This window comes from Silurus meridionalis, chromosome 12, assembly GCF_014805685.1.
Source record: "Silurus meridionalis isolate SWU-2019-XX chromosome 12, ASM1480568v1, whole genome shotgun sequence".
NCBI lineage: Eukaryota > Metazoa > Chordata > Actinopteri > Siluriformes > Siluridae > Silurus > Silurus meridionalis.
In genome coordinates this window covers 10,847,284-10,862,847 of record NC_060895.1, presented here as the reverse complement: position 1 = coordinate 10,862,847, position 15,564 = coordinate 10,847,284, and the positions used below count along the sequence as shown (strand labels likewise).

Sequence of the window (15,564 nt, the reverse complement as noted above, 5' to 3'; positions counted from 1 at the left end):
TGAGCAAATTTAAATGCGTGCAGCGATTTCCTCCTCTTTCCATTAAACAATGAACCAGTGAGCAGGTTCAAATTCCATTCGTGGTGCTCCAGCATTCATTGATTTTTAGCAGGCAGATTTATACTATAGCTTATCATAGCATTCGAATGAATTGATGAAGTATTGTGAATGATAAATAAAAGTTTATTTTGTTCTTCAGCATATGGAGTTTGTACATGAACTGTTCCAAGTAAATTAATGTATTAGATTAGACGATGATAAAATGTAAAACCAATTTGTAGCTCGGATGCTTGTACCATTAAAAAAATGTTTTAATACCATTTACAAAATTGCAACTAACTTTGAGTAACCTACATTGTATTCTGGTTTTCAAACACACTTGCAAAATCTAGCACAATCTCCCGTAAATTAATCAAACCCTATTTAAATCTGAAGTTTTTTGTATCGCAATGTTATATATTAGATTTAACAATACCATTTATTATTACTTTGGAATGCAAACCATAACAAAATTCTATATAAATAGAAAAAACTAATGCTTACCTGTAATAATTCAGTGAAATGAACATTTTAGGTACAGCAGTATGTAATAAGTTAAAATGTTACAGTGCAATAGATTCCCAGGCTCAGAAAGATAAGACTAGTATAGTCAACTTCATCAGAAATAAATACTATGTTGGTTATAAACGTACTTAGTGTTGTATTATGGACACAGGAGTTAGGACCTTGGCTAGAATGGATTAACCTTCTCCACTTAAAGAGCTCCGGCGAGCTAAACTCTGAGTGCTGGAGCTGAGAGCACGACTGTCTGTCAGCCTGTTGAGATTCTGGACATAGGAATAAAAGACAGGAAAACTGACTGATTACATGCTGTTAAAATACACTGTTCATGCATGCACTGCTTACAGGTGAACTGGCATAATTTAAACTCTTATGAAGTACTGATGTGGAAAAAGTTGCAGTGTATTGGTGAGTTCTTACCCTTATGGTGTCCTGACTCTCCCTTACTCCTACATTCAGGAAATTGAGGGAATTTGCTCTTTTCATTCTGTCACAAAAAAAAAAAGTATTTTTTTTTTACAAAAGCCCTGCACATACATAAGCTGAGCACTCAAAACTTGTAAAATGTACAAAATGTAAAAATTCCTCCGATTCTGGTTTGTGTGAACCTGACTAAGTGGTGCTGAATTGAGTTCACACCAGGCAAGTTTTTCCACTCGTCTGGTTGTGTGGAAAATGTCTGGTTTTGGTGAGCCTGTGTCCACTGCTACTTTAGATTTCTGTTATTGGCTAAAACAGGGCATAGTCTTCTATTGCTGTTGTAGCTAATCCACCTCAAAGTTTGATTTGTCCTACATTCTGAACTGCATTTCTGCTCCCCACACTTATAAAGAGTGGTTATCTGAGTAACTGTAGCCTTTCTGTCACCGCAAATCAGTCTGATCATTCTCTGTTGACCTCTCTCACCAACAAGATGTTACAATCTGCCACTTCCTGGATGTTTTTTGTGTATTTTACCATTTTGAGTAAATTTTAAAGACTCTTGTGCATTTAAATCCTAGGAGATCAGCAATTTTTTAAACAATTTAACCACTAACCAGTGGTGGACGAAGTCCACCAACCATGTACTTGAGTTAAAGTAGAAAAGTATTTTACTTGGTAAAATATTACTCCAGTAAAAGTAAAAGTGCTCCCTTTAAACTTTCACTTGAGTAAAAGTACAAACGTATTTGCCTTCAATTGTACGTAAGTATCCAAAGTACTATGATTTATTATGGCTATAATGTTCCTATTATTATTTTTGTTACAAGAGCCTTTGCTTAATCAACTTAGTTTATGTGGAAAGACTCTAATGTTACTCTCAGCACACCCATCTATTAATAGAATGATATTAATGAGCTGATCACTGATTGATATCTATTAAAATGATCATGAGCCCAAAACCTTCTTTTCAACTACTTTAAAATATTTTTGTAAATAAGGCCACAGGTGTTGTGGCAAGTTAGAGTCAAGAGTTTCTTCACTGTTTATTATTCTCAAAACTTTCTGCTTGCTGTTGAACTGACGTTGGACTGTATGTTGGTGCCACCACCAAGAGGCAATAAAAACAAGTTCAAAACAGAGCACGAGCTTGACCCTGATTGGTGGCTTGCTGTGCGCTCGACCAGTTAAGCTTTAATCCACTGATAAATAAAAAGGAACAACTAATTTTACGAAATGTAGTTGATGTAAAAAAAAATGTCAAAGTAAAAGCCTCCCCAAATGGAAACACTTCAGTAAAGTACAGATACATGAAAAAGCTACTTAAGTACAGTAATGGATTACATTTACTTCGTTACTGTCCACCACTAAACCCATTTGTCACTAGCAATGATTGGCAGATGAGATAACTGCATTGATGAGCATGTGTCGAGGTGCTTCTAATAAAGTGCACAATAAGTGTATTTAATATACAACATGCGCCAATGCCAATAATCTGTAGGCCAAATAATTGAACACACAAGTACCCAGGATTGCGAGGCACCGTTTCTTGTGTTCCAGCCCCTTTCAACTTCTGAACCAGCTTTTCACTGCTCCTCCTCAAAGATTCCCGAAGCTTTGTGAAAGAACCACTGCGCCTCAAACCTTCCTACAGCCAAAATAAAATAATATTAGAATTCTGGTTTGGAGGGGGCAAAGAGAGTACAAATTCTGAGTGTACCTGTCTAGGGCTTCCCTCTGGGGTGTGTCCCCAAGCTGGTCTTCCATCTCCTGCATGTATGAGAATAAATACTTAAGAATTTTAACACAAACATAAAACACTGAGGCCATAGTGCAACTACATAACTACATGTTTGACAACAGAGGAAAACAGTAGATTTTGAACTATTCCACTAGTGATTTAGCTTAGTTTTCCATTTAACAACCCCTCCATTGTGAAATGTGTGAATGTTAACCTCATAGTCATTATTGCATTAATACACAGTACAGTCTTAAACCCATCACTGACCTGTTACCTGTGCATAACATTAATTTAAAACCATATTTGACATTACTTGATGAAATTTACCCTCCACTGATCCGAACTCCTTCTCATGAGCACGTGTCAGGATCTCTTTATACAGAGCTTCAGCTTGTCTGTACTTTCCTTGCTTGAGGTAGCATGAGGCCTGTTAATTAAATACACACATTCTCTATATAACATACACATTTCTCCTCTCAAGCACCTTTTATTACAAGACTCTTAACCCAAAACTATCACTAGTCCTTACCAGGTTATTTTTGGTTTTGGCCACATTAGCATCATCTGGGCCCAACCGGTTCTGGTAAATTTGCAAGGCCCTTTTATAGTAATCCTCCACCTCCTGGTACTTTCCCTGGTTCTGGCACAGCAGAGCCAGATTATTGAGCTGCTTTGCTACATCAGGGTGGTCTTTCCCGAGGACCTACAGAAACAGCAATATTATCCTCCGATAGCAAGAAAGTTATGACAAACCTCTGAGATGTCTGTTGGAAGAAATGGCCTCATTTGGCTTATTTCATAAACGAAGGTCAGAGCGAAAGAAGACTACTAATAAATGGTTAAGAGTGAGGTGTATTCAAGACAAGAAGTGCAGACTTTGTTAATGGCAGATACACAGAGATGTAGATGTAGATGTAGATGAATGGTGTGTAAGAAGGAAAGCTAATATACCAAATGGGAGCAATGCTGCTTTTTAATTGCAAGTAGCTACTAGGCAGTTAACATTTTAACAATTGAGTTGTGTATTTTACTTTATTGACATACAATTTACACCCTATATTTGTAATCTTATGTTATTTATGTATCCTGTCATTTGATTTTAAACTCAGCTGATCTAAATATACTGATTTCAAATAATGACTCGAATCTCTTAACTAGTTTAGATATTACGACATGTTTGAAAATGACACATTATGCTGTTATTTTTAAAGCCGCTTTAAGCTAGGTAAAAGAAAGTAACGTTCTAATTTTCTGCTAATATAATTCTGCTACAGGGTGTTCCAAAAGTCTCCATACTAGAAGAAATAAGCACTTAAAAAAAAAAAAAAATTTTCTTTATAAATCTGGTGTTATGCAGTGTAATTGCATTTAGAATGCATTCCTCTAAATTATCCATGTGCTGTACACATGAACTTTTCTGTCAAAGGCTAAAAGCATATCGGAACTAAGTCTGAAAAAGTGTTTCCTTTATGCATAGAGACTTTCAAGACACGACGTACCGTTTACATGACTTAAAATTATTAACTTTCAAAATCAGACAGTACTCTAGTTATTAGTGTGCATCTCAGTTTTAGCAATTAAGTGTTAAAGTTCATCCGCAAAGACCCATTTGCCATCATGAGCTTTGCCCCTGTCCTATATATAAATACTGAGCTATCTATGTCCTACAAAAAAAAGAACATGACAGAACATTTTTAAAATTAACAAATTTTAAAGTGCAAAATCTATTTGATGTAGTGTTAACGGCAAAATAATATATAAATATATTTTTTGCCTTCAATGTATTACCTTTTCCCTTATCTCCAGTGCTCTCTTGCACAGAGGCTCTGCTTCTTTATACTTCCCTCTTTTACCATAGAGTACAGCCAGATTATTCAGAGTAGCTGCAACCTGTACACATTTGCACAAGCACACTTAGACAAATGATTTTCTAATTGTATGATATAATATCACTCAATGACAATGTAATAACAGGGGAAAATATAGAGGAACATACTGCTGGGTGGTCCATGCCAAGTGTCTCTTCACGTATTGTCAATGCATCATTCAGCAGAGTAGCAGCTTCTTTATATTTGTTCTGGTCCCTGTACATAGTGTAAAGAAGCCGCAAACCCATTGCTAAACACGCTGACAAGATGGGATAAGAATGAACAATAGAGACTGATGAGATTTTAGCCTGTCGATCACCTGTACACGAGAGCTAAGATGTTTAGCATAGTGGCCACATCTGGATGACTGTGTCCAGAGGTTTTTTCAAGGTCCTCCAAAGCCTGTTTGCAAAGAGGCACGGCTACCTCGTAGCGGCCCTGAGAGGCGTACTGAATCACCAGGTTGTGTAGGGTTCTAAGTCTAGCAGGATCTCGTAGCCTGCCTGGTTGGCTGCAGTTATGCCACTGCGGTGCGGCTGAGATACTGCAAACACAAAAGGACGAAAGTAATAGTAACAAAAACGGATAATGACCTGTGGTACAAGAGGTCTCTACTGCCACACTACATGTACTACATACTGCAATCTGTATAGCATTCAGGGAAATAATGGAGGACACATTATGCTGTGAGAATTTCACTACCATGGTTTTCATCTATTTGTCTCCTTAAAGATAAGGATCACTTTAATCAGTCCAAAGTTCTTCTAATTGTTGCCAATGAAACCTCTCTATCCGGATGAAATGTGGTCTTTTCCACAAGGGTTTGCTGAATGGTTTGATGAGCATATATAAAAGACCTGCTACGGCCTTCAAGTAACTAGATCTCAACCTGAATGTCTATGGGATGTTTTGGATTGATATAACTCTTTAACATCATTGATACAAACACATGAGTATATTTCTAGAACTATATTAATCCATGCAAAGACTCACTGAAGCGGTTTTAGTAACTCATAGTGGCCTTTAATTAGTCACATATTTATAAATGTTGCATATTACATTGTATTACATCATGTTATGTTTAATGTAATTAATTTTCATACTTCCGCCTTATTATTTTGAGATACACTGTTATGTATTGACCTTCAGTATAATATTCACCCTAGTTATTTATACCTTGTTAGTTATTGTATTGTGAACCATTTGAAATGTGCTCTCTTGCTTGTCAATTTTATATGTGTTTTTTATGGTGCATATACGATATCACATTTCATGCTTTTTTAAAGATGTGTGAAGAATCTGAGAAACACTTACTGTGTGTTTGCTCTTCTTCATCAGTGGGAAAGAGATCGTCAAGGGACTCCTTAACTGAGGAACTGTCTTTATCTTCCTTTTAGACAAAAGCAATCACATGTTCTTATACAAATCTACAGCCCAAAAAAGCATACTAGATACATACATCATTTATCAGCCACCAAAACTAATATTTAAATTCATTAATATGTATTAGCTGGTAATGTTCAGTAAAAATATGCACATTATTGTAGTGCTCCAATATACTTTCGTTTTCTTTGGTGTTCGATTCTCACCAGTAATAGTTCATCCTGGTCGTACTTGCGGATACTGCTCATGAACTGCAGGTGTTTGTTTTGCTCCTCGAGTGTCACCACTTCCTGTTCGCACTGTTGCAGCTTCAGCTGAGCTCCAGCCAGCTCGTCTCGCAGCCACTGGTTTTCCTGGCATAACCGCCTCACCTGAGCACGCAGTTTCTGCTTCTCTGCCTCTAGAGAACCCAGGTGTGCTGACAGAGCCATCATCATCTGAGGTAAGGAGTTAAGGGAAAAACATCAAAATGCTCTTTGACCGTAAGTATATTAAGTATTATATTACTATACTTTAGCAGTACAGTAAACAACAACTATTACAACTTATCCTACACTCAAGATTTTAATGGTAAATATGTGCAGTCTGATCCACACACATACTTTGGTAATGCGTGACCTTTCTTGAGCCTTAGATCTGAAAGGATGAACTGTATAAACAGTAAAAATAAAAAGCTGGTTTGAAAAACATCTTATCATATTCATTAATTAACTCATTAATTTATCTTTTGAATTAATGATTGTGTTAAACAATACATTTTTATTGGTTTGCATATTAATGCAATTAATTTAATATGAGTTACAAATAAGCAGGTTTTTTTTTATTCATTTCTCAACACAGGTAAATATTTACATTACTATTCCAGGTAACTTAGCTTGAAAAGTACTACAGTAAGACTTGAACATGACATAAACACATATAAATAGATGCATAAACATATCTAAAAATCTAAAATGTATTTAAACAACAAATATAGACATTATATATGTGTTATATGTTTGGCATATGAATTAAGTAAAGTATAGACTGCATGTCAGAATTCAGTGACTGTTCCTAAAGCCCACCTGTGCCTCCCCTAATCCCAGATCTATTTTGTCCAGGGACTGTAAAATGATGCCACTCTTTTCCTCCTCTAGGCTGTTGCTGTCACTGTTGTCACTAGATGTCTGACTCAGTAGTGTCCCCTGCAGGTTGTCCAGCAGAGTGCGATTCTCTCCACGCAGAGCCTCCAGTCCTGCAATCACCTGCTTTGTGCTGTTTAAGATCTCCTCGGCAGACAGCATGGCTCTGGGTTTACTCAGCCCTACAGAGGTAAAGCAATGTATGACACTCTACTTCACTTTATGCATTAAGATGCCTCTAGCACTTTGACACTATGGACATAAACTGTATATTTTTTCTGCAGAAACAGTAGGGTGACCATCAAAGTCTCATGAACAGTAGCAGGTTCTCCAGGATACTAACAAAAACTTGCCAACACCTGGTTAGTTTTTAGTTTATTGCTGTTTAGTAGCAACTTTGCTGTGCCTTTTGCACAGTGTAGTTGTAGTTTACAAACATACAATTAACAAATACAGGATAGCCTTAAAATCTACACTAGTTAAACAATGAGAACACGGCTGGATTTATTTATTTTAAAACTATTGTCAGTTTTAGTTCTTTGTTCAAGATAATACAATACAATACACAATTATTGGGACACCTACATTTTTGAAAGAGCATGTGGTTCTTCCAAAAACTGTAACCACAAAGTTAAAAGTACACAATTGTACAGGATGTCTTTGCATGCAGTGGCATTGCATTTCTCAAACCTTTTCCAGCATGGCAATCCCCCTGTGCACAAAATGAGCATCATGAACATATGGTTTATTTAATTTTGAATAGATCTTCAGTAGCCAGCTATAGAGCGCTAAACTCAACCCTATTGAACAACCCTGAAATGCATTGTACACTCCAGAATCTAATGGAATATCTTCCCAGAAGAGTTGATCTTATTATAACAGCAAATGGGGACTGAAACCGAACTGTGATGTTCAAAAAACACATTTGAATTTTATAGCCAGCATACATGGACAAAAACCTTTGCTCATATAGTACAAGATAGAAGGATAGGATGTTATATGTTTCTTAGTGCAACCAAGACCAGTCAAGTAGCAACTGATTAGTTACTATGAGCACAACCATTTATAGGAAGTGCCTCGGGGGATGAGAAGGTTGAGTGAATCGGAATACACGTTATTAAATTTCCGTTTAGTGATCACTGGGCATTTAGTTGAACAAAGTGAATTACTCATTCCTATTCCTCATAACTGCTGAAAATAAAAATGATCTTAACAATCATTTCAGTTAACAACACCTTATACCAACAGTCATATTCAGATTATATCAGCAATCATCCCGGTCAAATATAACTTTCCAGTTACAAAGTAAACACCAAAGTACAGTGATATTAAATCGGAGAACTGTATCATTGTGTGCTTTAAACAGAAAGTAAAAATGTACCATCAATAATGATGCTTTTTATTCTAGAACTCACAAAATACTTTGTATATTATTATATTGCTTATTATGTCTATTATATTTCTAAAGGAATGTGATAAATACCACACCCAACCCACACAAGAGTTTTTTCTTACAAAACATTTCACTAAGGCCTCAACTACAGCTGGCTAACATGAACCCACTTTCTTTCTTTTCATTCCACCCACAAAGACATTAAACTATGCGAGTTAGGTTTAGTTTGTTCAACTACGTTGTGCTGTTTACTGTATGTCCTGTTACCCACTGAGTCAGATATCAAAAATAGCAAAAATGTTTAATGAACTACAGCCAGCAAAATAATGTAACTCCTAAAAGTCTTTAATAGATTGTGAACAATTCTGGATCAGGATTGAATCAGGATTTTTTTTTTTTTTCTTCTCATTAGGAATGTATCATAATACATCTAAAAATCGCTCCTAGGTGTAGGAATGTGTGTGCTCTGAAATGGACTAAGGTTCTATTCAGGGTGTATTTCTACCTCATGCCCTGTATTCAAAGAATAGGCTCCAGATACACCAAAAACGATTAGTAAAGATAACAAAGATGAAGATTATGATATATAAGACAACCTAAGATGACTTTTGACGAGGCCAGAAGCATGTTATTCAGTTTAAAAAAGTCTTTTTTTTTTACACTTTGCTGAGATGTTGGTGGTGACGTTTTTCAGCCCTTAACAATAATATGAACACTGACTGTTCACCATTTTATTTAATTATATTACAATGATACCAGTTATGTCTAAAAGTCCTGTCCTTAGAGACTGTTTTGAATAATTTAGTATTTTTTTTAACCCTTCAACCAATATTTGTTCTTGAACAAACCCTATTTTAGGACATTGTGTTATTTTTTATTGTAATTAAATTATTTACATCAAAATACTCCTTAAAAAGAAAATAAGGCATATCGTAATTATTATTACAATACAAGTGTCAAATGGTTAAAAGTCAATTTTTGCTACAGAAGACCTAAATATATATATATATATATATATATATATATATATATATATATATATATATATATACAGTGTTCAACACTGTACTACAAAAAGTGTGCGCCATCTACAGGCATGAAATAGCATCTGCACCCATTTAAGGTGGAACAGAGGGATTCTATGAACAAACTGATGATTAAAAAAACAACTTTTGCTTTCTTTATTGCAAGTAAGCAGTAATGTTTAAAATAATTACAGTGTTATAATTAGTGAGCTTTTATTAAACATGTCTTTATCTACAGCTTTAGCTAGTAAAGATATGTCTCTGTAATCGTCTGTAATTACAGCAAATTACATAAACGTTATCACTTATTAGGATGCAAAGCTCCCTTATATATACTTAAATGAGCATTGTATAGAATAATAAATAAACACAAAATAAGTATTATTACTAAAATTAGAATTATGTCAGCATTCAGCATATTTCCCAAATGTTTTTATTTTGGTACAGTACACAAACATGCTCAGCATTGGTGTGTAAAATAAGATGGCTCTACTTACCTGACACAAACACGGAGGTGGAAAAACCTGAAGATTTAAAGGTAGCTGAGGCTCAAATATTTCGTCAACAGCTCAAAATCTCCATCGAATGCAGGTGATTAAACGCCAGGCATTCAGTAAGAGGGTTTGGTAATTATTCACCGGTGACCGAAGCTTTACCTGGTCTGCTTCTTCCCAGCATGCACAGCGGCAGTGATGCACACCATCCCCTCACACAGAGACAGAAACAAGCCGCTGACGCCGCCCTCTACACACCTGCAGCTTTCCCAGGCAGGACCTGCACAGTGCTGCTGCTGCTGCTGCTGCTGATTCACTACTGCACTACTTCACATTTATTTGACCTTTAATCCTAAAAAAATACAACTGTTCGTGTAATTGTGTCTAAAATTATTTTGGCTATGTACTAAAAGACATAGTGCCACAAAAATGTCTTTTATATTAATAAATTATTCACTGTGATGTATTGAGTTTGTAACAAGACTGACTTTCAAATATACACTGATCAGTCATAAGATTATGACATTTTAACATTATGACTGGTGAGTGAATTACACGAATCTCTTTATCGTGGCACCTGTTTGTGTGTGGGATATATTAGGCAGCGAGTGAACATTTTGTACTTAACGTTTATGTGTTAGAAGCGGGGAAAATGGGTAAGCATAAGGATTTCAGTGAGTTTAAAAAGGACCAAAGCTAGACGACTGGGACAGAAGGCTGGCTCGTGTGATCCGATCCAACAGACGAGCTGCTGTAGCTCAAATTGCTACATAAAACACAAAACTACACAAAACGAACTAGGACACTATATAAAGTGCATGTGTGCAACAGTTAATGAACGACAGAAGACACAGTAGCCAATACAGAATGAGTGAGTGCGAATGAATTGTCCATATGATAATAAACAATGTACATGTAAACCCTGAATTAATTTAGCAGCAAAGCTGCATTATTGTGCCAACTGTTTTCTGTTTGTGTTTGTCAGTCCAGTGCCTTTGTATTGAGTAGATTTATTGCTTTGTTTTTGGTCTATCAGAATATCCTTCAAATAATACCCAGGTAACTTGTCTATTATATAATGTAGACCAGTAAGACTAGTTTCCTGGGTTGCAGTCAAAATGGTAGGAGGTGTTTTTTTGATAATGTTAGGCGTGGAATGCCTCAGTGACGTCTCACTAGCAACACTCACCAAAGCAGCTTAAGGAGGGCCAGACGAGTGAATTGATCGGCATTAGCTTGTCCCTGTCAGATTTGCTTATCATGACAAGCCTTAGTGCTACTAGTCAAGACACACCACTGGTATCAACACTACCAGTGAGATGCTTGCTCTCAGGGGTAAGAGTACAGATAAGTCTAACTCATAATGGACATTTTTTTTAAAAACTACATGACAACAAGCAACAGGACATAAGCAAACATACGTGGTTTTGGGAACTAGAAACAGTATGGGTTTAAGTAATTGGCTGTGTCGACTCTGCTGAAAGAAAGAAGACAGAGCATTGACATGGCATATGTGCCGAACACTGTGGGAGACTATGATGGTAGAGAGCAGGTGTGGCTAAGGAGATATACAAGGCAGGGCTGATTGATGGTTCAGCTGCTTGGCACAGGGATTGTGAGAGATCATGCCATACAAGGACAGTCTGACAGTGGGAGGGAGTGATACAGCTCCAAAGGGCAGCCTGGGTCAAAAAAGCCACCGGTAACTTTCACTTATTCACCTATCTGACCAGAGAACAAAATCAAGGATCAAATATCAAATTTCAGTAGAATGGCAATAAAAAAAAACTGTATGGTCAAAAATGCAAATTCAAAACATATTTGTTATGTACCAATTTTTGTTGAGTGAATATCATTTAAACTGTGTAGATGGTAATGAATGAATCTGTCCAAGTTTAACGTTTATTTTTTAATTTTGTTTATATTTTGCATGTATTTTAGTTTTTTGTTGCATGCTTTTATTCGCACTGTGACTTTTCTAGTTCTGGGGGACTTTATTTACCTCTAAACACCCTTCAGTGTTTTATTTCATTTAGGTGATGAGAGAGAGCTGGGGGAAGAGCCATTATTTTCCATAGCACATGTGTTAGATGATGTGAAAGAGAGGTGCTAAGCATGGGGAATGTTTTAATGCATATGTGTCAAGCCTTACTGTGAACCAAGTATTTCTCAGTGCACAGCTGATAGTGTGCATACTGGCCAGCTCTGCTGAGCTCAATCTTTGGAAAGAGTGTATGAACAAAAAAAAACATGCATGTCTTGTACTATGTTCTGTACAGCATATGTGTAAGGATGTTACACTGCTATACAGTGTCTGGCAGCTTAGCACTTACATATGACTTTTAAATAGCCCAGGGTACTACTGATTCAAACACACAAAACTGTGAGCAGGCAGCTCAATTATAAAGGGAATTTCATTGCACTGTGAACATGATTAGCTGGTTACTCTGATCTGCAAGACCTGGGGTTACTGGAAGGTCCAATGAATAGGTGCATGGTCTGTACCAGAGCTGAGTCAAAGCAATTCAATCAGGGGGGACTGTCACGGGGAAATGGACGACTTTGCGACCCAGCACTAAACATAGCACTGGTAACACGACAAGGCATTGGGCAGACTCAAATTTCAATGGAAGATGCTTCCATGCCAAATGAAATGGTGTGTGCAGATACATGTTTGGACTATTTGGATACAATAACATGTAATAGACATGTAATAGTTCTTGTATCAACATATATTATTCAAGAAACAACCAGTATTGTATTTAATTGTAAAGCAAACTTGCTAATAATATTACATAATGTGCTCAAGCATACTTACGCAATACAGAGTTAAATAAAGAAGCAGCAGACTAAAAGCTATGTCTCTGGTTACTAGAAGTGTGTGTGTGAGACACGTTTATCAGTGGGTGCTAAATTGGATGCTGTTTTGGCAAACGTAGTTTCCAATGTTCTGAGTGCAGCACAGGCTTGAGACAACCTACATGTATATAAGTCACACACTGTATGTATTTGCCTCACACAGAATGACCTGCAAATGCAAGAGGACAGTACCAAACATAATAGGCTAAATATATCTCACATTATGCAATCATCTGAATTTTAAATGTTGTAAGAATCTAGGGCAAGGACAGAAGAAAAAAAAAACTAATGTCAGAAGATTTTGTCATCACAATCAAATGAGTTTTAAACTGATTTTACAGTTTCATTAACATTTGCAAATGTGTAGACAGATTTTCAGATTTTCATGTTTTTTTTTTTTTTTTTTACAGTTTTTCCTTTAATGTAAATGTGTGTAGTTTAAGAAGAAATCCAGATTTGAGTGCTTTGGAGCTCAGGTTCAGGTTTGTGAAAGCAAAAATGTGATTCTTCAGACCAGCACAAGTATGCACAGTATGCACTGAGAAGTCTTCTGGCCCGGAAAAGATCTCACAAATTCTCTATCAAGAGCTTTGTTGTATGAAAAGGGACAGTGGAATTCCTGCAGAGATGTCGACCCCCACAAATTCAGTCATCCCCTACAACTTATATCAGTATGCATCAATTCATCCTTAATGCCAGACAGATGAAACCTATTGGTTACTTATTTTAGATGCAAGCACTGGCACATAAGCATGTTTCAGCTTCATTACATCTCCTTCCTTTGCATAGAACTGTGGCCTCGAAGATCAAAAGTGCAAGTCAAGAATCTAAAAAAGAATGTATGTTGTTAGAACCGATTGTTTCCTCTAATAATTGCAGGCGTATATTCACTACTGTGCTGTGAACCATGCTATAAATTCGACAAATCACAGTTAATACAATACATAGCATAATGCAAACAGTTATTGAATTATTCCTCACAGTGGACCAAGTTACATGTTTTCCCTTTTGGCTCACTTGCAGGCTTTTTCAGCAATTGTAAATGCATGGAAATTGTTTGAAAAAAGCCCAATATTATGTACCTTAAAATGTGCACTATGCACACAGGTGTCCATGCATCATAGTATTTAAAAGTTGTAATTATAAATGTAGACATAAATGTTTCATTCCAAGTTTTATGGTAGCGACAGATTCTCATGAACTATTAATTTAAGAACAACTGTGACATAGTAAAAGTGTCACATATCTAAACCACTGATAGGGCAATATGCTCTGTTTTGCAAGCACATATAACAGTTGATGTTATAATACTTAATGGTATCCAGATTATTTTGGCAAAATTCCAACTTTCTTCTCACTACTACCATTGATAAAATGTATAGGTAATAAAAACAACAATAAACAAACAAACAAATAATAAAAAATGTACATTTATGTAGCACTAGTCTAGAAATTAATAAAAAAATATTTATAAGAAAATATTACAGGATTAAACAAAGTATTTATAATGAAGCACACTAATATACAATGATTACTAAGTAGGTCAAACATCTATGATAATGACTACAAGCTATGAATTTCTTCATTTGATTTTAATATTTGCTTTGTCCTAGACCATGACCCTGGTGATCCCTGAAGCCCTCAGCATAAGTGAGGAAATATGTTATGAGATGAGATTCCTGTCCATTGGTGGTCATCACACAGACTTTTGCCAATGCATTTACAATACAAATCATGAAAAATATTTTATTTTGGATATCAACACCTACTATATAGTGTTTGTATTATTACTGTTCTCTTTAACAGCATGTCAAAGTCTGGAAGAATATCAGAAAATAATTTGTCATTTTGCCTGAAATTAGCAAAAGTACTTTGGATAGCTTCTGCTGCTTCAGGAGATCAGCAAGATGTAGGGAATTAACATCACTTTTAAATTATAATTGTATAGGGGAAGGAAGTTCACATTCAGTCAAGCTTTTATGTTTAGAAAAGCTTTCCGGCTGCTGCAAACTCTGTCCAAACTGAGGTGCAGGGTATATAGTGTTTCCAAACATTTTTTTTTAGATCTGAAAATTCCTCATAGATGCTAACAAATCAAATGCATACATTAAAAGATTCAAGTAAAGGACAAATCAGGCAGCAAGTAATATTCTGATTTCAGAAGACCAAATTCTATGGACACCTGTGCTCCAACAGTTGACTATAGCTATGAAAACTATGTGATAGCTCATGCAAGGCTGAGCTAAGGTTGATCTAAGTTTTAGCTAACCCAATGTCAGGCCCTTATCCCTGAACTGATCAGCTACATGCTTGAAGTGCACTCTGCTTCAGTTCCAGGTCACTAAGAAGCATGTGTCAAATGAGAAAATGCTATAAATAAATGAGCCCCAGTTAGCCTCTACTGAGTAGAGGAAAAAAAAAAAAAGAGCCCAGAGTTACACTTTTAAGGTCATGCTGAACCTAGTAATAGTTGAATTTTAAAAAAATCAACACATGCCTTAACAGTTATAAAATCTTAAAGACAGGAAATGTTGGTTTTGTATTTCTCTGGGAATTTCTCCCACCAAGTTCCTTAGCCAAAGGGACAAGCAGAAAGAACATTGGTGGAAACAGCTGTCACCCTGTCTCTGGTGTTGTAATGTAGGTTCTTTCCTTTTAGAATACATGCCTCCTAACTGAGTGTGCAAATCTCCAATAGA

At 36.1% G+C, this 15,564-nt stretch overlaps 1 protein-coding gene across 1 annotated transcript; it reads right to left on the bottom strand.

Moving 5' to 3' along the window:
• Positions 1–162: 162 nt before the first annotated feature.
• Positions 163–7,256, bottom strand: klc3 (kinesin light chain 3). Its single transcript, XM_046862810.1, is given in 13 exon segments — positions 163–827; positions 982–1,048; positions 2,508–2,629; positions 2,702–2,751; positions 3,050–3,149; positions 3,252–3,425; positions 4,511–4,612; positions 4,719–4,806; positions 4,910–5,081; positions 5,084–5,134; positions 5,905–5,980; positions 6,180–6,410; positions 7,038–7,256. Coding segments are annotated over 13 exon segments (1,539 nt in total). The 3' UTR covers positions 163–740.
• Positions 7,257–15,564: the final 8,308 nt, after the last annotated feature.